The 26533-nt window shown below is 39.9% G+C and overlaps 2 protein-coding genes across 5 annotated transcripts; both read right to left on the bottom strand.

The window, feature by feature from the left end:
- Nucleotides 1-49: 49 nt before the first annotated feature.
- Nucleotides 50-20280, bottom strand: LOC135678627 (uncharacterized). Of its 3 annotated transcripts, none has more exons than XM_065191653.1 (18): nucleotides 19988-20280; nucleotides 19617-19709; nucleotides 18747-18940; nucleotides 17728-17832; nucleotides 17055-17155; nucleotides 16070-16148; nucleotides 14993-15004; nucleotides 14789-14854; nucleotides 14176-14244; nucleotides 14035-14091; nucleotides 13238-13315; nucleotides 9523-9620; nucleotides 9403-9448; nucleotides 7980-8107; nucleotides 5697-5799; nucleotides 5303-5365; nucleotides 1391-1456; nucleotides 50-387 (listed from the first exon to the last, which is right to left on the bottom strand). In XM_065191653.1, the coding sequence occupies exons 1-18, from the start codon at nucleotides 20088-20090 to the stop codon at nucleotides 205-207; spliced, it is 1644 nt and encodes a 547-aa protein (XP_065047725.1). In that variant the 5' UTR covers nucleotides 20091-20280; the 3' UTR covers nucleotides 50-204. The 3 variants fall into 3 exon arrangements, with proteins under 3 accessions (XP_065047725.1, XP_065047726.1, XP_065047727.1); XM_065191654.1 differs by having other exon boundaries at nucleotides 18747-18937; XM_065191655.1 differs by lacking the exon at nucleotides 14993-15004.
- A 2405-nt stretch (nucleotides 20281-22685) lies between these two features.
- LOC135678625 (probable inactive receptor kinase At1g48480) lies at nucleotides 22686-25482 on the bottom strand. Of its 2 annotated transcripts, XR_010515032.1 has the most exons (3): nucleotides 23925-25482; nucleotides 23082-23822; nucleotides 22686-22893 (listed from the first exon to the last, which is right to left on the bottom strand). XR_010515032.1 is itself a non-coding variant. In XM_065191650.1 (2 exons), exons 1-2 carry the CDS (start codon nucleotides 25270-25272, stop codon nucleotides 23146-23148), a joined length of 2025 nt encoding a protein of 674 aa, XP_065047722.1. In that variant the 5' UTR covers nucleotides 25273-25482; the 3' UTR covers nucleotides 22899-23145. The 2 variants fall into 2 exon arrangements, 1 of the variants encoding a protein (XP_065047722.1); XM_065191650.1 differs by lacking the exon at nucleotides 22686-22893 and having other exon boundaries at nucleotides 22899-23822.
- Between the last annotated feature and the right edge of the window lie 1051 nt (nucleotides 25483-26533).

The following is a 26533-nucleotide window of genomic DNA, read 5'->3' as shown; positions in this document are numbered from 1 at the left end:
GTTCGTCTTCTCACAGGGCTCTGCAGTAGCAAGGAGCCACACCTCAAAAGGCTAGCAAATGATATTCTTTGAACTACAAATTTGAAGCAATTATTCAACATTGCTTCATTCAAAAGGATCACAATTGCTACGGAAGGTTAGTAAAAGAAAACATTAAAATTACGATTTTGAACTGTGGCTGAGAAAATAAAAATGCATGCGATTCTAATGTCGCCTCGGCAAGAGCTCAGCTTCTATACGCTGGGCTTCATCTATCAGCTCCTGTAGCACTATAGACTTCTGTGACTCCTCCATGGTTGTGGTTGCCAGATTGTGAAGATGTTTCAAGCATGACAGATACTCTTTCTTAACATTGGGAGCATCCAACACCATGCTGCGTGTACAAGGCTACATAAGAAGCCGCATTAGAATGAGCAGAGATCATTCACGTAAATCAAATGGTACAGAAAACTATTACATAAGTGATTTGAGGTTTTAGACGATATCAGTTTAACAAGCCATTCATGAGATACCATTAGCAAGGAAAAACATACAAAGAAGCAATCATAACTAGACATTTATGATTACCAGCACTACACCTATTTCAAATGGTCACACCTCGTACAAATATCAAGTGGTAGCGAAACTGATAGATAATGACTAATTGAGTCAAAACTCAATCCATATATGAGTCTCTCAAGGACAGACTAAATGTCAACTACGTTGGAATTTCAGTTAAGCAGCGTTGTTCAATGAATGGATACACATCTGCATTTTTCACAGGTGAATTGCACATACTTTCAAACATGTCCCTCCACAAAAATTATCAGCAATGTAGGTCACATGATACTGAGTTTGGTTTCAGCTTTCCTTAACTAGACAAATACATCAAAACAGGTGTCCAGGTTTCGCTGTTCTGTGACATTCTTCACACTCTAAGCTCAAGGTTTGACAATATCAGATATTAGTACAGAGAAATCTCTTAAACCTTTAAGCATCAGAAAATGCACTATGCTTGAACCTTGCCTTGCACATTTGAATCAACATATGTGATTGATATTCACAAAGCCAAACAGATATTTACCGAGTCAAAGAGCTGATATGAAAGGACTGACAAGTACTATATCTCTTCTGGGATCGAAGTTATACAACAATAACAAAGCGTGTTATAAACATAACTATTTAAGGTCGGCTACATGAATCTTTTTGGGATCTAAGTTCCATATAAACATAAATTTTAAATACAAACAAGTAATAAGCTCATGTGGCTAACACAAAAGACTTGAGAAGTTCTATCTTGAGTTTACATTTTCATTAAAAATGAAAAAACAAGCATTGCAAAATCTGAAAGAGGTACACAATAAATGACGAAGATTTGAAATGAAAAAACCTATAATTCATATATACATACCTCTGTGAATATTGAAATACAATCACGAAGAGCATGTTCTACTTCAAAAGGATATTCGAATGTTTCCTGAGTTTAAAAACATATTATTACAAGTCAAATTCAGCAATGCAAACTAATGTTAAGAATAAATACAAATAATTTAAAAAGAGTGTTGGCATTGGAAAACATTAAGAAGAAAATTTAGAAACCACATTGAATTCCCAAGGGTCAAATTTTTAGGGTAACTTAAACTGTTATTTTCATGTCTCCTTTGTTTCTAAGGTTTCTAGTCTAATAGCAGTGGCTATATTGCACAACTATTACAAATATATGTAAATCTAATCTAATAGCAGTAATCTTGTCTTTTCTAGAAATGGCACAAATTGACAGGGACTAGCTAAATTGTAAGATTTTCTATAAAATTGCTATTTACTCAGAAAAAAAGTTACCATATATGATATACACCATGTTGATTAAGATAGTGAGCAATATAATTCAGTGCCCCACCATTTATCTAACTATACCAATATTTACAGTTTTGTAACTACAGTTCACTAAAAAAATTGACTATCATTCCAAAAGATCTTCAATTTAGATACTTCATGTCCCAGCTCCCGATGGAGACATGAACTTCATCTATTTTAGATAAACTTATTTCCAAAATGCATTATCATGTGTGTGTGCATATATATATATATATATATATATATATATATATATATATATATATATATATATATATATATATATAAGAGAATTAGAATAGTAGTAGAATTTCAACCCCGAACTAGATTTTTGTTGCAATTTACTGAAATTTCTCTGTGTTGGCTATTTGAGGAAAATGAATTTTCTGAAAAATCAAGATATAGGTGCTCTGAAATGGAGTCCATAGATAGTAAATATGGTTTTTCAAGCTATACTGTGACTTGAGATGCAAAAATGAACATTTCTCGCTACTTTTTTCATAGTAGTGATGAAGGTACTTTCTTCAAAGATGGAAACTACTTTCATCAACACAATACCAGATATTTCCATTCAACATCTACCAGGCAATTAGCTACCCAAAGAAAAGATTACAATAAAAAAACTGGTGAAATCCAGTAAGCTTGCAAGATAAACTTGTTGTCTTAATCATAAGTTAAAGGATTTCGTAACTCTAGACACAAAACATATTAAAGGTAGACAAAAATAAGAAACTTGTTTCATGGATTCAACCCGCAAATTATGAACTGTTTATACTGTTGAATCTCGTATTTTGATGATGAAACTACTTGATATATGTTTATGATTTAATCTGCGTTTTGAGTGACGCATGATGCTTCGATCAGGATGAGACAATTAAAGCAGGAAAATCATGTTGTGCCGAAGGAACATGTCAGAAGATTGGACGTCGGGCCGGTGGATCGGTCGACGTATCGACAGAAGGCTTCGGGCCGTGAACTCGGGCATCGGGCCAAGAAGAGCGGGTATTGTGCCAAGGATATCGGAGTTGCGGAGTCAACTGGCCGATTGGGCAATAGGCTGCAGGAGAGGACGATGCGCCGAAGAATCGGACGAAGCGTCGAGAGACCAATGACATGTCGGACAACTTGGTTAATTGCTTAGGATTAATTGTCTCGATCGAAGTTTTGATTTGTTGTGCAGGATTAACTACGATGAGAGTAAGACAAGCAGCAGGTGTTGCGCCGGAGTCAAGATCATAATCACGTTGGGAGTTCGAGAGTTCGACGGAAGTTCGGACGGTCGTCGGAGGTTCAGCGAGAACAGATCCGAGAAGTCCAGAAGCTTGCCAAGCGAAGCTCGTCGGAACTCGCCAAGTGGATCGTCGCAAAGTCCAGGAGTATGCCGGATGTCCGCAGAAGGATCACCGAGGGTTTATCGGATGATCGACGGAAGTTCGCCGGAAACTCGCCGGAAGAAGCGATTGACGCATCGGAGCATAGCTGCAGAAGTTGTCTTAGAGTTAATCGTAGTTAGCACGATGATTAAGCTTGAAAATGGGAGGTGATCCCATTAGCTTAATCTTGGGGCAATTGGGCCCCTGAAAAGATTCAAATTGGGCCGAATGGAGCGAACCATTCGGACCCTGATTGCACCAGGCGGTGCAACCGCCTAGGCCAGGAGGTGCAACCGCCAGGGCTGCGAGACTGGGCGGTGCAACCGCCCAGGCCATGTCTTCCAGCGGGACTGGGCGGTGCAACCGCCCCAGCCAAGAGGTGCAACCGCCCAGGGCTCAGTCTTCGAGCTAGACTAGGCAGTGCAACCTCCTCTGTCAAGAGGTAGCACCGCCAGAGCTCAAGTTTCGAGCTCTGGCAGAGAGGTGCATCAGCCTGAGCTCAGTTTCGAGCTCTGCCAGGTGATGCAACCACCGAGCTCAGTCTTCGAGCTCTGGCAGAGAGGTGCATCAGCCTGAGCTCAGTTTCGAGCTCTGCCAGGTGATGCAACCACCGAGCTCAGTCTTCGAGCTCTGCCAGGCGGTGCAACCACCGAGCTCAGTCTTCGAGCTCTGGCAGAGAGGTGCAATCGCCTGAGCTCAGTCTTCGAGCTCTGCCAGGCGGTGCCACCTCTCCAGTCAAGAGGTGCAACCGCCTGATCCCGGAATTCCGGGATTTGATCGTTTTGAGCTCCAAATTTGAATTGGGTTGGGGCCTATAAATACCCCACCCATTCAACACTGAAAGGAAACAGATCCACACCGAATTCTTGATCTTTTCAGTGATTCTAAGAGCTCAAATTTGTGTAAAGTCCTAAAGTTCTCCTCCTTCTGTTCTTCAAGTCTTGAGTTGTAAAGAGAGGAGAGAAAGGATCTGTAAAGGTTGTCTCCTGAGCCTGTCAAAAGGAGAGAAACTGTTAAAGGGCAGTTAGCCTTCGCCCATTGAAGGAAGGCAGCTAGTTGACGTCGGTGACCTCGTCGGAGGAGGAAGCCAAAAGTGGAGTAGGTCAAGACTGACCGAACCACTCTAAATCTCTGGTTTGCTTTTACCTTGAGCACTTTATCATTACTGCAAACCTCCTACATTGCTACTGCCCTCTGCGCCTTTACGAACAAGTTTCTAAGCTCTGATCTTTCAGAATCTGCATTCAAACGTAAATCGTGTTTTCGTACGATCTTCACACTGCAGTTTACGCTTACATTCGGATTCCATTTATAACTGCAAATTGCTTTCTACGTAAAACGCTTTTCAAGGTTCAAAACTGCTTTCAGACGCAAAACTACATTTAGACGTAAAATTACGTTTAGACGTAAAACTGCGTTTAGACGCAAAACTGCGTTTAGATGTAAAACTGCGTTTAGACGTAAAACTGCGTTTAGACGCAAAACTGCGTTTAGACGTAAAACTGCGTTTAGACGTAAAACTGCGTTTGGACGTAAAACTGAGTTTAGACGCAAACTGCGCTTAAACGCAAACTGTGCTTAGACGCAAACTGTGCTTAGACGCAAACTGCGCTTAGACGCAAACTGTGTTTAGACGCAAACTGCGCTTAGACGCAAAACTGCGCTTAGACGCAAACTGCACTGTGATTCTGCTTTTATATCGAAATTGTTTTTTATCGGACGAACGCAGCTTTCGTTTTTAAAATCGTTGTAAGATTTCCGCTGCACTAATTCACCCCCCCCCTCTTAGTGCTCTTGATCCTAACATATACCTCAACACCAAAAAGAAAAAATCTAGAATCATGTTTTGAAGTTAATGATATTGGATGCTGGAGCAATTATTTCCTTTCTTGGCCAAAAAATAACAGATAAAATCAAATGCTGAAATGTTGTGACCAAGCATATATATAGTGTACATCGGAATTCCAAGTAAAATTAAAAGCAGTACCAACTTTCTGAATGCTAGACATTCCTTTCGGAGATTCATAAACAGAATATTCAACTCATTAATTAAAATTGATATTATAAATAAAGAAGGCAATGGCTTAGAAACAGACCCTAGCTTCTACTAATTCTCGCCTTTGGACATCCAGAAGGCCAAGAGAATCCAGCGACTGTAACTGCATACAAATTATTTGACTGAGCTTCAAATATAAAGAAGTATGCAATAATATATGCTCATAATTGATGATTAAATGCAATTATATCATCTTAAGCAAGAAACTTTATAATCCACAAGTATGTATCTGATTTGCCTTGGAGAAACCAAATCAAATCATACAGACTAATGAACCTAATATCAATCATTTATTCTGTACATATATGATTCAAGTCAACTTCAAAAGAATGGAAGTATATCTTCTGGGATAAACATAACAAATGAATCAATACAAATAATAATGAGAAGTTGTACATAAGAAATTCATCATTATATAGCCAATACAAACTGACCTGTATAATCAATGCAACATGTCGATCTTTCTCACCTTCAGAATGGCTACTCTTGAAACTGTTCTGGTTCATACCTGATGACCCCAAAATGTCCTTTGCAATCCTGTAAGGAAAATATCCAACAAAAGCCAGAATCATTTAAAACAAATTTCAGGTTGAAGTGCTAAATCATAACAAAACAAATTTAAAAAAGAAACTTAGTAGTTCGAAACAATAAAGCCAATGACACATAGGAGGCATAATGTGCCACAATCTAAAAGAAAGATCAGGATATAACAGCTTATATGAACTTACATATTTTAAATTATGATATGTAGTCAACAATTTATCAGTTGTTGCCCAATATACATCATTCTGCCAATTAACGTACCAAAACCTAGGTATGTCGTTACCACAATCTGAGACATATGAAACATTTACCTGTATGTATTGCTGCAATCGTTTATGAGCATATGAACAGAAGGAGGTGTTATCAAGTAATCCATTATAACAGTACAAACAAAGTTTCCAAAGATCAGCAGTGTAAGGTTTCAGTATTTTGTCAGCATGATTAGGCTCCACAAAATCCTGCCAACAATCTATAGTATAAATTAGCCAGATCTATCATGGCACAAGTCAACACAGCTCAGCACTTCATGTAAGGGAAACTTGAATCCTTGGTTGAAAGTTTAAACCCTGTTTTTTCCCCAAGACTAACAATGACCTTCAGCAAGAAATAAAAACCAGTTGTCTCGTTCAGTACAGACCAGTAACGACCGGTTCAATGGCCAAGCACTACAAGGACGCAAGCAATTTTGCCCATTCCAGCCAGGTGTTGGCCTCAGTGACTGTTATGCTTGCCGTATCAGGTTCATCGAGCGAAAAGCTGGTTTTTTTTCTTTTTAGCCAAAAGCTTATCAACAGACAGCTGTACAGGGCGGTAAGACTATTGCCCAAAATAAGATTCAAGCCCCCTTTTATCTCATCTTCTCACTTCCAATCTTTCTCCCTTTCTTCTCCTCTTCTCACCCTCCGCCACTACAGCTTCCCCACAATATCCGACCCTTCGCTGTTGTCACTGCTTCCCTACCTTGGCCACTCCTTCCCACCACCATTGTGCACCAATCCCACCATTGCTCCGTACCTATAATACCATTTGGTTACTCATTGAGAACCTTCTTGTTTCAAACCATTACTAAGCTATTATTTGCTACAACTCTCTTCAAATATTTCCAACAACTATAATTGCACTAAGACATTGGAAATTCATGTGCTACTTCAGAAAAAATGAAGTAGATTTTCTACCAACCAAGCTTTTAATAGAAACTAAGGCAACTAGGACCTTATAGAAGTTGAAATCAATTGACATGAGACACATGACGATGATAAAATTTACAGAATGAGCACCAACAATAATAGTCAAAAAGTATGAATACCACACTATTTTACAATAAGGAAAATGACCAAGGTCAGCTTATCAATTTACATTTTAACATCATATGAATATGTGTAATTTGTAATACCATATAAATTCATGATGTGTGCATATTCCATTGTCCATACAGCTATATAATTTCTGAGCTTAAAAACCATTGTACAATCAAAACAACAGGTCTTGACAACATTCTAGGTTTGAATACTCGTGGAGAGGATATAGAAGTATTTAACCTATGCATTTGTTTTAGTGGAGGATCGGAGGATCCCCCCTCATTATTCTAAAAGGGGAGAGTATAATAAAGAATAAACTTTTATAGACAAGAATTGTTATATTGTTCAGGGCATGCCAGTATGGGGTGAAACATATCATGCCGTAACAGTATAGCTACGCTTTTTTTATCAAAGTTGTAAATTCCAATTAACAGCAAGACAATTTTTTACATGTCAACCAGCATAGAAGTGTGCCAACAAGTACAGCACAAAATCACACAGTATCTTTGGCTCTTTGCTTTCAAAATTTTATTGTAAAATTTCAATATTAACAAACAAAGAAGCAAATTTGTCAAAATCAATTTACATCCATGAGAAGTATACTGCTCAGCTACCCAGCATGAGAAACAACTGAACGACTTACTGATATCCTAAGCAAATTTGTCAATATCAATTTACACCCACAGGTATTATACTGTTCCAATACATAACATGAGAAACAACTAATCAACTAATCAGTTATGCTTCCTCAAACATGTATAGCAAAGTAAAGAAAAAAACAAAGCAGATTGTTCCAACTTAGTTGTTTATGGCAAATAAAGTAGGACAGGTAGAGTGGTAAACATTCATCATGACTTTAGAGCAACTTTTATGAACCTGACTGAGGTATTCAGAAGCAGCTTGGCGATATCTAGTTCGCTGCTTGCTTCAGATACTTTCAACTTCCGCAGGTTGTTTGAATTGAGCATAGCTACTCTTGCCAGATGAAGCATATTACCAGCAACCTAAAATATAGAAAAAACAATGTTATCAGCTACCCAAATACATCTAGTCAACTTTTTTTTACGCTTTCCCAAAATTAATTCATTATAATATTTTGCAATTACACAAAACACATTTATGAAAAGAAATGTGCAAGTGCAACCATATGGGTCAACAGCAATGCACTAGTATTAGCAACTATTACCAAAGCATATTTGTTCAGTTATTATCCATTTAGTGGTTTACATAATTATGAAGAATTGCAGACCATCTTGAATTCCAGCCATCAAATAAGTCATCTTAGTAACTGCAGGAGACGAGTTTTCTATGATCCAGCATCTTTTACTTGTAACAGTGTGCTGTGCCTACTTTGTTGTGCTCGTTTATTTTAAATTCATCCTCAAATGTCTGGAATAGCATCCTATGCTCAAATACTGCTTAGAGAACCTGCTGCTGAAGAACCCATTTATGTGAATGCAATACATTACAGTGCAATTCTTGGAAGGAGGCAGCTTCGTGCAATGTTGGAAGCTCAAAACAAACTTATCAAAACTCAAAAGATATGAAACTAGCATATGTGGTTGGTTCTTATCCTTCTAGTTTTAAAAAGTACAAATCCTATTGTATCAATATCCTATGGCCCCTTTTCATAACAGCTTCATGTAGCTAACCAACTATAGCAGCCAACATACTAAGAATAGAGATTAAGTGCCCACAAAAGAGTCATCCAAAGAAACATCACATCCAAGGACATCTTGATGGTTTAGATACAGATTACAGAGCAAACTATTTCTCACAGAATGTGATGCAGCATTCCAGGTGCCCAGAATCTAATTCCTCAGCCTTCAACTTTCCTATCAGCTTGCAAAGCAATTTTTCATTCTCTTCTATATTACTGGCCACACACACCCCTACATTAATCTTGTTTTATTATGATCTAGAATGGTCTTTGAAGACTGCATATGCAATAAGTATGGTGGTCTGTTGCTTTGCATTTTAGAACCCTTTGTTTCAAATACTGTTGAATTTGCAGGTACCTTGAGCCAATGCAACTATCAAGCCCAAAGATTAATGTACAGAAGATTACAATTATGTACCAATTCAAATGCATCCCATCAATTGGTGTTTAAGATGCCATTTCCTGTGCATATTCTCTATAAGAAACCCAGGTGAAGCAGAATGGTAACAAATGCTAACCATATGAAACACATTATTGATTATCAGGTTTATCAGATAGCTGGTGAGACAAAAAATCGATAACAGGAATTTAACATCTGTTATAGAATGAAATGAATTTCATTAAAAAGTGCGGTTAGACCTGAACATGATTTTGAGGAAAAATATTTTGTCTGGCAACAAGACATCTGCAGGAATAAACGTATACATTGGTGAACAAAAACTCAAATGAGATAAAGTAAATAAATAATGACTCAATAACCGTTCTAAAAGCTCCTTGGCTTCAATTAAATTCCCAAGAGATTGAAGAGTCAATGCCAAGTTTTCAGCTGCAAGTACAGTGTCAATAGAATCCCAACCCTACAAAAAAGACAACAAACTAATATAACAAAAAGATGATATGCACATTCATGAAATGCAAGGAATAAAAAAACCACCACAGTCCAACATTTACATAAACACATTCTTTGGTAGCAAGAATGCTGATAAATTTTAAACAAACATAAAAATGACCAGGAAAATCCAAGAGTTGAATTTCTAAAAGACAAGAAATTTCCAAGTAATAGCTTCCACATTGAGCTAGTGTAATTTAGTCAATGCTCAAGACTCGAATTTAGTTATGAAATTTGCACAATTTTAAAATTTATTTGAACTGGTAGTCATAATGGGATCAAGTTATGCCAAAAAAATAATTGGGAGCAACCTAAGGACTAAGGAGTATATTAATTAAACTACAACTCCTAGAGTTAGAAGCTGACTAGCACCTCACTTACAGGGTTAAACCAACAGTGTGCTGTCATCTCTCATCTGGTACATGATTTTGCATGTTAGAGTAGACCATGAATGCAATGAACCAGTCATGTCAGTTACAACCAAGATTTCAATTTTCAATCTGAGATTCATACCAGTCACAGGCTGGACTGGTGTGGGTCCAATATGTAATGGCATACCATATGAGTCGAGGTCCAATGTGAGTCATAGAGTCCAAGACTTATACCCATCATCGGCCGAATGCTACCAGAGGACATACTCATTTGTTGCATTTTCAATCCTTCTTTGGCTGCAGCAAACACGCTGTTATTGAGTTATCAAACTTTAATCTACAACACCGCCTCAACCCACCAATGACTCTAATATGGCTTTGATTGAGTTGTGTTAATCTTTGTTAGTACCAGTGGATCACATTGATGAAGGAAAAGGATCTTCACTTTTGTGTGCCACTCCCTCAAATGTTTTACGCCGATTGAATTGGATGGATGAATGTTGGAACTTTATTGAGCATCGCTTTGCAAAATTTAAAGTTTTAAGGTCTTCTCCTCAACAAAATTTGCTTATTTCCACTTTTTCTTAGCTATTACCTCCAAGTAGGTTCTCGTTTGATGAAGAGGACAAGCTACTTTCGGTAGAACCTATCACCTCTAATGAGAATTTGACGGTTGTTATCTTCTTCTAAACAATCTTTGAAGGAACTTTAAAAGCTCAAACAAGTAAGAGAACTGGGATACTCAGTTCTAACCAATTCTCTTAAAACTTGAGAAAGCCATAGTTACTTGACTTTGCTAGCCTCCTTGAGTGTTGTATTCAATGCATCAAACTGGCTACTAACTTTTGCTCACACTTCTAAAGAACTAGAAGTGTTGCACTCCTTGCATAGAGTTAGTTACTAAATTTCACTTCCTCTATCATCAAACATGTTATAGGTCCTCCACCACTTCCAATTGTGTTTACTCTATTAGCAATCAACCTTCATCCATCCAATCTTAGGCCTTCAAAGGATAAAGCTTAACTCTAGGTCACTCAGCAACTCTCGAAGTCCACTAATTTCATTAAAAACTAGTGTGCCATTATTTGAACATTAGGATTATACCTCTAGCACAATCTTCAATGTTCGTTCTCTTACGCAAGGATTGAAATTTAGTATCGTACCGAAATTTTGAGATTTGCTCGGTACGGTATGGTACTGTATACCGAGCGACATATTTCGGTATACCGCTCGATATATATATATATATATATATATATATATATATATATATATATATATATATATATATATATATATATATATATATATATATATATATATATATATATATATATATATAAGAGGTAAATCGTTCGGTATACCTCTCTTCTCCCCACGCGAGGCGACGTCGCCGAGGCAACGCTACCTCTCTTCTCGGGCAACATCGCCGAGGCGATGTCATAGAAAAAAAAATTTTACAACGACATCACAGAAAACATAATTTTGCGATGTCGCAGAAAAAAAAATTACAACATCACCTTGGGCGACGTCGCAAAAAAGAAAAAAAAATTCACTAAGACGTCGCCTCTCTTCACCTCGCGATGTCAATACTCTTCTCCCCACGCACGGATGAGAAGTCGCCACAGACAAGGAGAGCGACACCGATCTCATATTCTCATTTTTTTTTTCCTATTTCTTTCTTCCCCTTCTGCCTCTTCTTTCACCTTCTCCCTCTTTCTTCTCCCTCAGTCACCGTCGACGATAACGACCTCAATCAATGGTACCACTCGATAGTGGACAGTCTGTGTATCGGTCTGCTGAAGGGCGATATCATTTGGTATTGTAAACCTTGCTCTTCCTACAAGTTGAATGGCAACACAAAAATTGGCATGTTCTTCAAGAAAGCCCGTCTTTATAGCCTCATGCCCCGTGCCAAGTCTTTCTAACTCCAACTTCACCTTTGCAAGTGTCATATCCTTAACCCTCATATAATGAGAGCTCCACAAAGTTAGGACTTTCGCTCATGTTTCGTAATCTAAATAGACTCCATTCATGGGGCTCAAGCCCTTCATATATCAAGGTAATGGTAGCCCTTGTGTCCACTGTTGCACGGGTGAGCTCTCGGATAAGCTCAATGTTCTCTTCATCGACTCGACGTGTGCGGTGTGCCTTTGTTTTTTACGTGTTTTTCACATTGCCTTCGGTTGCTTTCCTACTTGATCTCGCAATATATCCAATGACATATCACTGCATGTGAGATCTTCTGACTCCTTGTTGATTGATTGATTTCAACCTCTTTTGAGCTTTATAGATCATTTATCTTTATTGCACATGTCCTTCAACTTAAAAGAGACGACCATAAGGTTAAGTAGACTTGCTTCTCGAAGGCATCTCCCTCTTCATGTGTGGCGAGACTTGTCCTTTGGAAACTTGTTTAACCGGAGTACTTTCATCTTTGTATACTTCACTTATGTATAAAAGAAAGTTTTCATGTTCCATATGATCGACTTTCGATTCCCTTGGGATGGTTGCGAACAAGTCATCGTTCGCATCCAAACCCTTACATGAGTATCGAATTCATTGAGTCATCAATTTTTGCATCTTTGTGAGTCCTTGCATGTACACTTTTAATCACAGATCAACCATTCTTTGATTTGCAAGGTCTCATCCTTTGTGTTGACGACCTTGAGTCATAGCTCAAACTCAGTCATCCTAACCAATATGTGGACACGTGTTCTCCTTAGCTTGTTCGTATGGTGCCTCTCGCGCGAGTAGTAATTCCTTTGAATGCCAATTTTGGATGCTCACTCCATTGAGCGACTCCATTTCCCACATCTTTATTTGTTTTTCTCAATCGATCATGTGTGCAAACTACCCTCCATGCAACCCCACTAGATCTCATGTTGTGGGTCGAATGTTTGTTAATGTGCTTGGCTCTCTCTAATACCAGCTGTGGGCTTAGTTAGTTTTGTCTAATTCGTACGACACCCTTACAATATCCATCCATAAAGGATCGGTCTGCTTAAACCATGAGAATGCTTAAACAATTGCATATTGTTTACAAAACATTCAAAATACTATAAGAATGCTTAAACAATTGCATATATTATAAACAAACATATTAGGACATTGTCACATGGATACAACATATGCATTATCATCACAATCATGAACAAATCATTAACCTGGTGGTTGTGCACATAAGCAAAAGACAAATTTCTGGGTAATAGACCTTTGAAAGTTCCAATATATGCAAGATCTTTCTTTGAAAATTTTCTGTCTCAGCAAGACGATTAGAATTCAGTAGAATCTGCAAGAGAAGAGAACAAGAGGAATTTAAAACTGACATTTTTATGTATCAAACGATGCCAATGGTTGCCATGCATTATAATTTAATATGCTTTACCATCAATCGTTGATCTAGTTTGAATGGTTGAGACACAAGTAATCCGTATATAATTCATGATTTAGATTGGAAACCCTAAAATCATATACACCGCCTCATCCCAACTCCCTCCCTTCCTAATGCCCTTGTCTCCCTCCTCTGTATCCTCCGTTCCTCTATTCTCTTCTTATTCTCCAACCTAGCTTTGCTAGATACCTACATCAACTCCAACTCTGTCCACACTAAGACACTGTCATGCCCTATGCCTCCACGTCTAAGCCATTAAGCACTTCCTTCCCCAGATGTCTTGTGAAGGTCTCCGCCCTGACCTCTACATCTTCCTGCCCTGGCTTCTACAAGAAACTTGTGTCATGACAGTTCAATCTCATACCAGGCAGAAGACAAACTGTTCATGTTCAGTCCAAACAGAATCAAACTATGATGTTACAACTTCCATAAAACTCAAGCAGAACAAGAGCTCCCCCAATTCAGTTGAGCCGAACATGGACAGGAGGTTGTTCGTTCAATGTCAGCTCATAACATGTCTTGGTGGTACAGCATCCTATTTGTATAGCTTTGCTAAGAACAAAAAAGTTGATATTGTGAAAAATAGGAGACAGAACAAAGGTACAATTATTAACTACCTGAGTCAGGTATCTCATCCTCCGTATACATGTTGCTGATTCCCCCAAACCAGCTTCCTGGAATGTTGCAAGTGTTCTGCAGTCAAAGCTGTAATGTGCATGCTGAAAGTTATATCAACTATAAGTACTTGATAAAGCAACCTCTAGAATCCTAATAGACTCCCGTATTAGGTCCTCAGCTTCTTTCTTTTTTCCTTGGAGATGCAGAACCTGAAACAAAAGAGAATAGAAAAAAGGTCAACCAAAACAGGAATACACTGTTTAGAAAAAAAGGGTCAATAAGTCACTTAAAAAATCAAGCATAATTAAAAAAACCTAGCTAAATTGAAGTCACAAAACTGTTCAGAGGGTCTCTCAATATATAATAAATAGTTATTACAAGAATAATTCATTCATGAAGATCAATCAATAGAATTTGAAAGATAACAGATACGAAATAAATGAATTCCTTGTCACAAAGTAGTGTTTTTCCTTAATAGAACAAGGCCCGAAAGACATTAATTCATTAAGAAAATGATTCAAAAGTCCAAATACCATATAAATTGCATAATGAAATAAGCAGATACTTTCTAGCAATTCATATCATCTCAATAATGGTGAAAAACACGTCTCTATTGTCCTTTCTAAATGTATTTGATTAGCGATTCCTACTTTTTTTCTCATTGAAAATTGAAATAAAAGGTTGGTGTTATAGCTATAGCAGGTAATAAAGTAGAGCAAGCTTAAATCATAAATCAGAACCAGTATGCATTACCCTTCCAAGATGATACATTGTATCTGCATACTGTGTGTGACCGTAGCCAAGAACACGTCCCTTTATCTATACTAAAAAATAAGTTCTTAGTCAAAATTACACAAATGAAAGCAGTCAGTATCTACATGGTCTCGATGAATCACCTCAGAGTTAATGGCTGGAGAAACATAAATGATCAAACAAATCAAAACACTAACTACATACCTTTAAAGCTCGCTGCCAAAAGAAGCATGAAATGAGGAACAGGCAAAAAGAAGAAAATTTGTCAGTGAAGTTTTATCAATGTATACATGCTGTCGATAAACTTGTCTAATTAGAAAAAAAACTACTATGCCAAAAAGCCAATAGCTCAAATAGATTTATGACTTTTTTTTCCCTATATGTGAATGACCACAGAAGCAACAACTCCATGATGTTGTTGTGCTATTTGTGCATGAAAATATAATGAATCAAAGAATAAGAATGCTATTTGTGCAACAGATTACATTTCTGCCTGTGCTTCAACTCTCTTCATCCTCCATAAATACATAGTAGAACATACCAACAAGAAACCATTTATTGGTACTCATAGCCCTTTTTATTTCTACTGTACTAGTCTTACGAATGATAAGCTAGGATAAATTTCAGTCATACTCCAATGGTACTCTGGAAATATAGTTATTTGGGAATGTTTCTCACAGAACTCATAAGATGACAAAACAAAATTGAATCCAAATTCGAAACAACAAGAGAAAACACAGTGCAAGATTGTTCATAATCTGGAATCAGGGGGTCACATGAACTCTAGCGACCATCTGGAAATTTTCTGCTGATGAGTCCAGCCCAAGATAATAATGTTAGGATTTTGTTATATTGTAAAATACAAGTAGGTATACGATTTTTTTTCATTTTAGTATATGCTTTTACTTCTAACATCTTCCAAACTACAACAAAACCATATACAAATTTGAGAAATCACATACAGAAACATCCTATTTGTGCAAACGAGAACTCAGGGCATCAAAAATCAAATAATTAGAAATAGAAGCAACATAAGAAAACACCACCACCACTAACAGAACTCACTTCTCTCACATGATGCTTACTTTTCACATGAGAAATTCCATTGTTTTTCAGGTCTTACTCAGAGAAATCTTTCTTTTACATATACGAAACACAAAATAACATAAGCAAAAAATATATACCAAACTCTACAAGCTAATACTCCTAAGAGAAAAAATGTATACAAGTAAAGTTCTGTTACAGCTAAAACAAGCAACATTGAGATACCAATTCTCTTACCTCATAACACTTCCGAGCTTGCTCAAGTTTTCGTAATGCAAGGTAAAACTGCCCAAGGTTGTGAAGGGCAGCTCCTACACTGGAAAAAGCATATTATTTTACTCTCTGAAAACTGAGGTATAAGCTCTAGAGTTTGCATGTCAACATCTATAAGGGTAAAATAATACTTGTTTGGTTTAGTTGACCAATTTTGGTCTTGAAACTAATAGGTTTTGAGTTATGAGTTTACAACTTATTCCAATATCATATCTTGTTAAATTGAAGCTAGATTTCCTTTGTATATTTGTACATGTATTTACAACTTTGCTTGAGGTTCATATTGTCAATCTGTTTTAGATAGATCAAAATATTAAACAGATGAATATGGAAATGTGTCAAGTACAGAATAGTGTTAGATCATAATTTTGAGCATCTCCACAGGATGCTTTGAGAAAAAGAGTGATACTAAGTCACCTGGAAACCATTTTCTCACGTCGATAACTGTGCTAGGGAGTAACAAACGGGTCTCACACATTATTTGTTTTGAAGCCAAATTCTTGCACTGTTTTGGATTGGTGTGATCAGAGAAGTATTTCAAACTCATAACAAAAATAGTTTCAGATTTGAGTTGGTGAACACCATGATCAAAAAGTTAAATAACACAATTTTTTTACAAGAAACACAGCGGGTAGGTGAAAATAAAATAAGCGAACTTGAATGTACAAATTACGGGCTCTAGGAATGAAACAAGCATTACTGTCACTAAGAATTTATAAGCACTTCAAAGCTGCCACCTCCCGCTTTGATCTTAGAGAACAGATGAATTCTAAAAATAGAAAGAGATACTTCCAAATTCAGATATTCCAAACATCAAAAACAAAGTAGGACAATTTTTCCTTTCTTGCTATTTACAGTGGCTTGTGCCCAGGATGATAAACTTGCAGGAGATCTTTTTGCACATCAAAAATATTGCTAACTGCAAACAAAATAGAACACATGACCATACCGTACATCATCAGCCCCAAAAGTATCCTCCAGAATATTAATTGCTTCCAGATATAATGGCTCAGCTTTCTCATATGCCTTTTTAACCCTGTAAAGTTCAGCCTGCAGGAATAAGCAGAGTAAATTTGATTAGAAAACCATCCAGATAAGCAGATAGAAAAAATGCATTATATTGAAGAGGATAAAATAAAGCAATACATTTGATAAAACATGTTAAACATTCCTATGTCAGGTAATTTTCTTGAAAAGATGGGAGCAATAACATGCCATTACTAACTAGACATTCTCAAGTCAATACCAAGTAATGCACTATAAATACATCCAATTTCATGACCAAATTCCAGTGGCAAATCAGTGTTCACCCATCTGATGGCATACCGACCAAACCAGATGTCAAGGTACAAATGAACTATTCAATGGCCAGCCAGAATGAGGGTTCTAAAGGAATCCTTGTCGGAAGTCGACATGAGGTTGATATTAAACAAACATTTTATGTGAAAACAATTTTCTAATTATGGATTATGCCCTTCTTAAGCTTATTGAAATTTTTAGTAGCAACATTTCATAAAACTATCTCAACCTGTAAAACTGGACCATGACTATTTCACTATGCACAATACAATACTAGACAAACCATGGTTCTAATAAAGAATGAAAATCAGCAACTAATATACCAGATTGTTGCATGATGATGCCACATGTGGATCCTTGGCTCCAAATCCCTTCATAGCCTCATCTAAAGCAGCTTGGAAGAACTTCTCAGCCTCATCTAGTTTACCCTATCAGCAACAGAAGACTCATAAGATTCAAAATAAATACAAGAAAAGAAATTGAGTCAATGGTGTTCAATTACAACTTGACTTAGGACTGCACCAAACCCAAGGACATTGTTGACACTGCAGAGCAGGTCAAGCACATAGCCTCGGGCAGGCACTGATGTAATGATTAATGCCTGACAATGGCAATATCTGAGTGCAGGCTACTTAATGTGTTGTTGTTCCAATGCTACCGGTAACAACCCAATGGAAATTAGATAATCTATAATTAACTGAAAATTTGGACTCAGACTTTCATGGATTGGACGTTTAGACAATTGTTATGCTTATGAAGAAGATTTTTAAAAAAGTCAAAGATAATAATCAACTTGATATTGGGACGTTGACAAATTGTCCATGACTTGATAGACTCTAAATTCTAGTGAATGGGCATGATATCAAAGTTTACAGACCAGAGGCTGGTTAACTTATGATGGAGGCAACAAACTTATTAACAGATCTTGAAAATAACCAAGAGGTGAGCTTAAATGAGCAGACAGTTTGTAGCCATTTATGCAGACCTAAAAGCAAGGTGCAGGAGCAAAATATGTGCATGCTACTTGAATGAATTCCTAGTCTCTATCTACAAGGGACCAAGGTGTTAGTTTTACCAAGCCAACAGATCGGTTGTATGCTAATGTGAATGTAATTTCTTGTTTAGCACCAGCACCTCATTCATATAGGTTTAAGTTTGTGATCATGACATGACATGTGCTGGCATGGCCATTTCACGGTCCAGCCTGCTACGCTGCTCAACTCAAATAAGATTTGGGTTGAACACAAAAACTTAATGCTTAATAATACTTCACCATCAAATGTCAATTTCTTCTTAAACAAAAGCAAGTTAACCAAAAAAGAAAGAAGAATCCATTACATGCCTTCAGAAATAAATCCCTTCCATTATCTGTAAATATTCTCCACTTAGATGTATGCACATTCGAAATCACAGAACCATCTTCGATTTTACGCAAACCAGTATAAACTTGTCCTTGATCATTTTCAGTAGCCTGTTCAGCTACAGAAGCATCTTGAGCAAAGACAGAGTTCTGATTGGACCTGAGAATAATTACTGCTGTACCACAAACCAGGATAGAAAAGGGCACTCATAGATGAGAACGCAAATTTATATAAAAATCAGAATAAGGAAAAAAAAACAAGTAATAGTAAATCATAGTTGATATACAACAAGGCAATTGCTAATCTAGATAACGAAAAAGAATAGTACATCAAGTTGGACAAACACAATTCTTAAATACCTCTTGACGTATAATAGAACATACAAATGTATGTGAAGTATGGTTCGTCTTAACAGTCCATACCACTGTACCAACCAGATGTTGGTATAATATGTACCGAACTGTACTGAGACATACCGAGTGTAGAAACACATGGTACACGTGGGTATACCGATGTACCGCACATACCGATTCCTTGTCAGACCGATGTGTACTGCCTGTTTCGAGCAATATGTTGCGGTACAATGAACCTTGATGTGAAGAGCCAAAAATACAATAGCACAAAAAAAAATTCCAAGCATATGAAACAAGAAAATACGAGGAAGCAAGAATTTAAATCACCGACCAAAACCACCTGGCATCACAGGAAAAAATATATTAAATTGGACATTGATTAGTATCTGACCCGTTCGGTCCAGTACCGATCAGTATTTTTATTCCTTGCTTGGAATAATGTGATATTGATTCACTTGACACTGAGAAAATACGCATCGAAGGTATTAAAAGATGTACCAGTTTGTCCAGAGATGATAATTCCCAACATCAAATCTAAGCGATGCTTGTTCCAGCTAAAACCAGAATCGGAACCACAATACGAAGTTAAACCTACAAGCATGGCGACACAATTATGAGCGTGATATGAACACAAGTAGAGAAGCCAAGTTTCTCTTGAAGCACATTAAAAATAAATTGTATGACTTCAGATATCCCTCCGCAGAAATCAGTATTCAAATTAGACCATGATTGAGGCATCTTAATTTTTTCTATCCAAAAACTTAAGCCTGTAGCTATTTATCAATATCAAGATCCCGTGTCGCGCGTAATGCATGATGTCTCCCAAGAAACTAAGATGCATAAATGGAGAAGGAAACAGAAGAGATTACTCGACGACGGAGCCGATCCCGCACGAAGAAGCATCCGAGGGGCGGCGAATCGACGAGGGCATCGGATTCCGCGGAGGAGCGCGGAAGCCCGGCGGATCCACATGAGGCCCAGCAAGGAACCCTACGACTCGGCTGAAGCGAAGGGAGACCGCGCTGAGACCCACGATTTATACAGATTCATGCAAATCTTGGAAACCGGGGAGAACGAGAGACGAAGCAAACGGAGACCACCGTGAGACCCGCCCGAGTCGGCGTGGAGGAGGGAGAGGCACGGAATGGTAATGTGGGCTGCGGGCTTTGGTCCTCGTATTGATATTGGGCTTTATACGACAACAGTCTACCGTGGGAGCCCATTTGAATGAGCTAAGCTAAGTTAAGCCCATTTGTATTCATGGAGTGGGCTCCACTTGGAACCCCGATTTTGATTCTTCTCAAAATAACAAACAAATTGTATGGAGAAATCTAGAAAGGGTCCTACAAAATATAGTAATCCATTCCCATCATCCATCCGAGTATGCTTTACATTTATTAGGGTCAAATCAATTCTACAATATATATCTATACATCATAAGTTTTAATTATTTAGAGTGAGGAGTCTTTTATAATCATTAAAATATATAAAAAGTGATATGTATGTTTAATTAGATTTAAAATATTTATATTTTTATTTATATTTTTTATTAAAATATTTTTAGATCTTCTTCCACCTTTCCTCCTCCTCGTACTACTAATATAAATTATTTCATCTCTTTTAACTATTATATCCATATCATTTTAAATAATTTTTTTCATTAACTCTACATATCTCAATATTCTTATCTTAGTAATACAATTTTTTTATACATATTATTTCTTAATTATATAATACTCATATTCATAAATTATTATTCCTCTCATAATTATTTTATAATATTTTTTATCTCAAGAGGTATTTGATGATCACATAAAACTCTTACGCTTTTTGTTATCTCAATCATTATTTTTTTACTCTATAAATAATATTTTTATCAATCTTTCTATGTTGTTGAATAATTGATCCAAGATAACTAAGACTTTTATTTAAAGAAACTTATTATCTATCCAAATTAATTATATTTTTCTATTTAATCTTATATATTTAGTCTTAATCATACTTAATATAAGACCCTTAGTTACTTACCTCTATGTTAAGTTTATAATTAACTATACATAAGCTTCTACCAAGTCAATATCATTAATAAATAACATACATCAGAAAGGTTTATCATACAAGTAACTAGTAAGCTCACTAGATATATAAGATGACCTGTTTAGAAAAATACACTTTGGATGCATCAATCCAAATTGGACTTTGCTAAGTTCCTAAAATAGTAAAAAAATAGAAAAACTAATTGAATAATTACTTATATTATATTTGTTATTCAATCACAAGAGTTTGAGGTGAATCCAAAAAAAGAAAAACTGTTGTGCTCATTTTAGAATCAAGATGAAAGATGTGCTAAACTAGACAGTAAACCACCTAAAATCAATTGAGCAATTAGCCATATCATAGTTATCTTCGATGGTTAAAGTATAATATAAGTTGGGTAAACCTTATTGTGTTATATTCGTAAATGAATCATGTTACACTATTGTAGAATCAGGTGTGATGGAGTTTTATTCCATCTTAATTGATAACCGAGAGTAACATTATAAAATTTATTCAGTGCACCTTAATATTTCGATGTACCAAATAAATATAATACATAATGGTTTCATTAATTATCCTCTCGTTGTTCTATAAGTGCCTTAAATAAATTCTAAAAAGCGAAACACATGCATGCAATATAAATAAATAAAAACACATATAGTATGAAAATTTTAAAAAATTAAGATAAATGAGAGCCCAACAAAAATATAGGCATTTACATTTTAATTGTATATTATCCTTTATAATTAACTATATTTAATATTTTAACTTATACATTTTCAAAAATTATATTAAAATTTTTATATTTACGAAAGTGAAATATTTAATTTTATTTCTTAAAAATACTACGTATTAAGTGATAAATCGAAATGAGATAAAACCAGTAGATATTCATTCAGTGACAAACCTTATGATATTTTTGTCAACCAAATCAAGAGATTCAAAATTAAATATTTTATTTTTATAATTATAAAATTTTAATATAATTAAAAATATTTTTTAAAAAAATAAAATACTAAAGATAATTAATTATATAACCAAAAATATATAATTAGTCCGCCCGGCATTTGTTATTAGTGACGACGCCTACCAATTGGCATTGTTATTTGATATGCCAACGTAGTTGGGCAAATTACCCAAACCAGAGCTGATCCTGTGTTCGTCCTTTTGCGTGTGTCCTTTACGTCTCCTCTTCCCGGCGGATAACAGCCACTGGGAAACCAGCAGAGAAGTTGTACGCCGCTGCAGTGTCCTCCTCGTGGTAACCAAGCCAAGAAAACCAGTAGAGAAGTAAACCTGCAGTGCTTCGCAAAGCTGAGGTAAGTAGGCAAGAAAACGTGGCGTTCCACAGCCGACCACCACTGCAATTATTGAAAGCGTACACCGCATGAGACTCCGCATCATACCGTCTGTCCCAAAGACAGCGGATCATGCAATCAAATCAACATATCTTCTGCCACACGCTTCGTTCTCGGCTTTTGCCTCCACCGTCACAGCTCATCCACAACGCTGCATGCATGCGAAACGTCGTTGGATACCAACACAGCGAAGCAGAGAGAATTAATGTTATATAAAGACAGGCACACAGCTCATTCCCCACAACAACTACTACATTATTGAGCTCATGGGAAGAGCATGGAACCACCCACCCTTCCATCATCGAATGTAATCTTCTCCAGCTCTTCCGGGCAAGAGGAAGACTCTCACATCAGCAATCCACCAGCAGCCATTGCAAGTCCTACATGAGAGAAAAAGACAGAATAATAGATGTGATAAGCAACGCTATGAATGGACTTGACTTGACACCAGTCATCTATCCTACACACAGCATCCAACCCTCCTAAAACTTGGAAAGAGGAACAACATCGGGGAAAAGGAAATGGAACAAACAGGTTGTAATAATTTGCTTAATCACAAGAAACGAACGGGTAATAATGCTTGGGATCGATCGAACGCGGCCTCCGAGTACGTAGTTGCTCCCCGGCGTGACTCAGAGATCGGCACCGGGAGGATTCGATCCGGCCGTCGAGTCGTTCTGCTTGGAGGACTGGTCGTCACCGACGCTCCGGGGCGTGCTCTGCTGGTCCCGGTAGGAGGAAGCTGGGCTTGACCTCGAGATCTCGTCGATGCGGACCACCACCTCGGGCATCGAGGGCCGCTTGTCCGGATACTGCGCCACGCAGTCGATGGCGAGCTGCAGGAGCTGCACCATGTCCTCCTCCACGTTCTGGTACCTCAGCAGCTCCACGTCGAACACCTCGGCGGTCCATTCCTCCTTCACGACCGACTGCACCCATCGGGGGAGGTCGATGCCTTCCTCGTTCAGAAGGGCCTGCGCAGGGGCTTTGCCCGTGAGCAGCTCGAGGAGGAGGACGCCGAAGCTGTACACGTCGGCCTTCTGGGAAACCTTGCGGGGGTCGGTGACCTCCGGAGCCCGGTATCCTGCGACGCGGGTAGGGGCGGACGTTGCGCCCGCGAGAAGGGCAAGGCCGTGATCGGACACACGGGCATCGTACGACTTGGTGAGGAGGATGTTGGAGGACTTGATGTTGCCGTGTGAGGCGGAAGGGCCCGTGGAGTGGATGTACTGGATACCCTGCGCAGCTGCGAGCGCGATGCCCGTTCTTGTTTCCCAGTTGAGAGGTGTTCGACCGGATCCTCTGTTACCTGCGCATTTGATATGGATGTGAGTTGCATACGCAATTCTTCGTCCAAGCGCTTGGATTCCAGCAAAAGAAGGTGAAGCATTCACAGGAAGGATGGGCATACCGTGCAAGAGGGCGGAGAGGCTGCCCATTGGCATGTAATCGTAGACCAGGAGCTTCTCATCCTTGTTGAAGTAGTAGGCCACGAGGGGCACCAGGTTGGGGTGGTCCATTGCGCCGATGGTCTCGATCTTCTCCTTGAACTCCCTCTCCTCCAAGTTCACGTCCTTGAGCCGCTTCACCGCCACCGTCACCCCCGTCTCGAGCACCGCCTTGTACGCCGTCCCGAACGTGCCCTTCCCCAGCACCTCCGCCGACGCCCGCAGCAGGTCCTCCAGGTCGAACGCCCTCGGCCCTCCCCCGAAGAACACCAGCTTCTTGGCCCCCGCAGAGGCAGCGGCGGTCGCCACGGACTTGCCGGCGGCCGCCGCCGGAACCGCCGACCCACCGTTCACGTTCGTTCCACCTGCGCCTAGACCGTTGTCCCTCTGCTCTGCTGCCGCCCCCATCTCCATCTGCTTCCCGCCCACGGCCGACGACTGCGCCTTCCTCCCGCGGCAGAGAAGGATCAGCACGACGAGCGCGATCAGCAAGAAGGCCGCGGCGCCGATCGCGATCCCGGCGATCGCCCCGCTGGAGAGTTTCTTCTTCTTGTGGTTGCTCTCAGCCCCTCCAGTGGGATTCACGGAGCCGGAACCCTCCGGCGCTGGAGACGGCGCGATCTCGCCGGGGCACAGCCCGAGGGGACCGCCGCAGAGACCCGTGGCCAGGAACGCCGTTGCCGGCTGCGAGCGGAGCTTGGCCGGTATGGATCCGTTGAGCTGGTTGTAGGACACGTTGAACTGGACCAGGTTGGCGAGGTCGAGGGCCGGAATCTCGCCGGTGAGCCGATTGTTCTCGAGGTAAAGCGTACCAAGCCGAGAGAGGTTGTTGAGCCCCAGAGAGATCCCGCCAGTGAACTGGTTGCCGGCAAGATTTAGGCGGACGAGGTTCTTCAAGGAGGAGAGGAAGGCAGGGATCTCGCCGGAGAGGCGGTTTCCCTGGAGGTAGAGGTTGCGGAGCTCGGCAAGGCCGGCGAGCTCCGAGGGGAGAGGACCGGAGAGGACGTTGAAGCGGAGGCTGAGGGTCCGTAAGGCGGTGAGGTTACCGACGGCGGCGGGGATCTGTCCAATGAGGCCGGCCCCGGGGAGGCGGAGCACGTTGACTCGGCCGGACTCGCACGAGACCCCCAGCCAGGAGCAGGGCGCCCCGGGAGCGGAGGAGTTCCACGTGGTCAGCGCGTACCGGCCGACGGCAGCGCGGAATGCGACGAGGGCCGCAGCGTCGGACGCCAGATCTGGGGCCCCGCCGGGGAGGGAGGCCAGCAGCAAGAGTGCTCCGGCGACGAGGCGGAGCAATAGCGGCGAAGCCATGGGAGGAACCGGTGACCGAACTCACCGCAAAGACAGACGCTGTCACAGTGCCCAAGAACTAAAGCAAACCCATCAAGCGCGCACCCCGCGCACACACACTGCCTATTTCCGTGCGCTCTGCGCCCTCTCCTTTGTTTCTTTTAGAAAAGAAAGAGAATAGGAAAAAGGGTAAGACTGAGAAGGAACACAGAGGAGCAGAAGAGTGGAGCGGGGGGTATAAAACCCTAGCTGTACCAATTTAATGATTTCATTAAGCGATAATTATTAGTCCTATTTGGGTGTAAAGCAATGCAGAAAGGGAAATTATTATGTGGCTTCGAAAGCAAGGAGATTATAGTGGAAGGTAATTTGATCGGTAGCCCAACGCATCTCTCACTACAAAATAAAAAAAGCATGGGAGCTTAGCGATCACAGGTTGTCTTAATCTTCCTTTCTCCTTAAATTAAGCAGCAAGTGGCAAATTTTGCAGATTTTCGTGAAATAATATTGTGGTCGTCGGAAGGTGGAGAAGCGCTATACTGTCTGCCAAATAGTGTGATTCAGTTTAGTCAGGTGTTGGTAGGAAAGTGGAAATTGCCGCTTCTACAATTAGATCTCCAAACTCCAAACACTTTGAGCGGGCCCCACTCACGCTGGATCACGAACCGGGACGTGAGCGTCACACCCTTCGCATTGAGGACCGGGAAGGAGAACGGGTGGGGCCAGGTCAGCTCACCGTTATGGGGGACGTACCCTTACGATGCTGTCGGTTGTCCTCCAGCCCCTCGAGGTGACGCGGCAGACATCCATTGGCTGACGGAGATGCAGGGGGCACTGCCGCCGGCATCCCTTTTGCTTTGACGCTAACGGCAGCAAAACGGTAGGCTTCACGGTGGTCCCCCACCAACCTCCCGCGGCCCCTCCCCTAACCACCGCTCACTAACCCCGACGAGAGGACCCGTCGGATCCGCCTGCCCGAGTCGAGGCACGGCACACGGGATTCCGCACAGGACAAGTCCGTGTTCCGTGACGTGGCCGACACAGGATTCGGACCGCTGGGTCCCGCATGCCACCACACGTGTAGACGACGTCGCCCTCCGACGCGCATCGACTGACGGTGACCGTCGGATCGAGGGAGGAAGCAGCGACCGTCGGATGGGGGAGGAGGGCTGTTGGGAGGTGGGAACAACTGGCCGCGACCGGCCAACCAACCATGACGCGCCTCACTCTGATGGCAGCGGACCCCACCAGCCCCCCATGTGGACAGCTGTCAACGGAATCA

Source organism: Musa acuminata, chromosome BXJ1-7, assembly GCF_036884655.1.
Source record: "Musa acuminata AAA Group cultivar baxijiao chromosome BXJ1-7, Cavendish_Baxijiao_AAA, whole genome shotgun sequence".
NCBI lineage: Eukaryota > Viridiplantae > Streptophyta > Magnoliopsida > Zingiberales > Musaceae > Musa > Musa acuminata.
The sequence above is the reverse complement of the archived record's forward strand: the minus strand, read 5'-3'. Positions and strand labels throughout refer to the sequence as shown.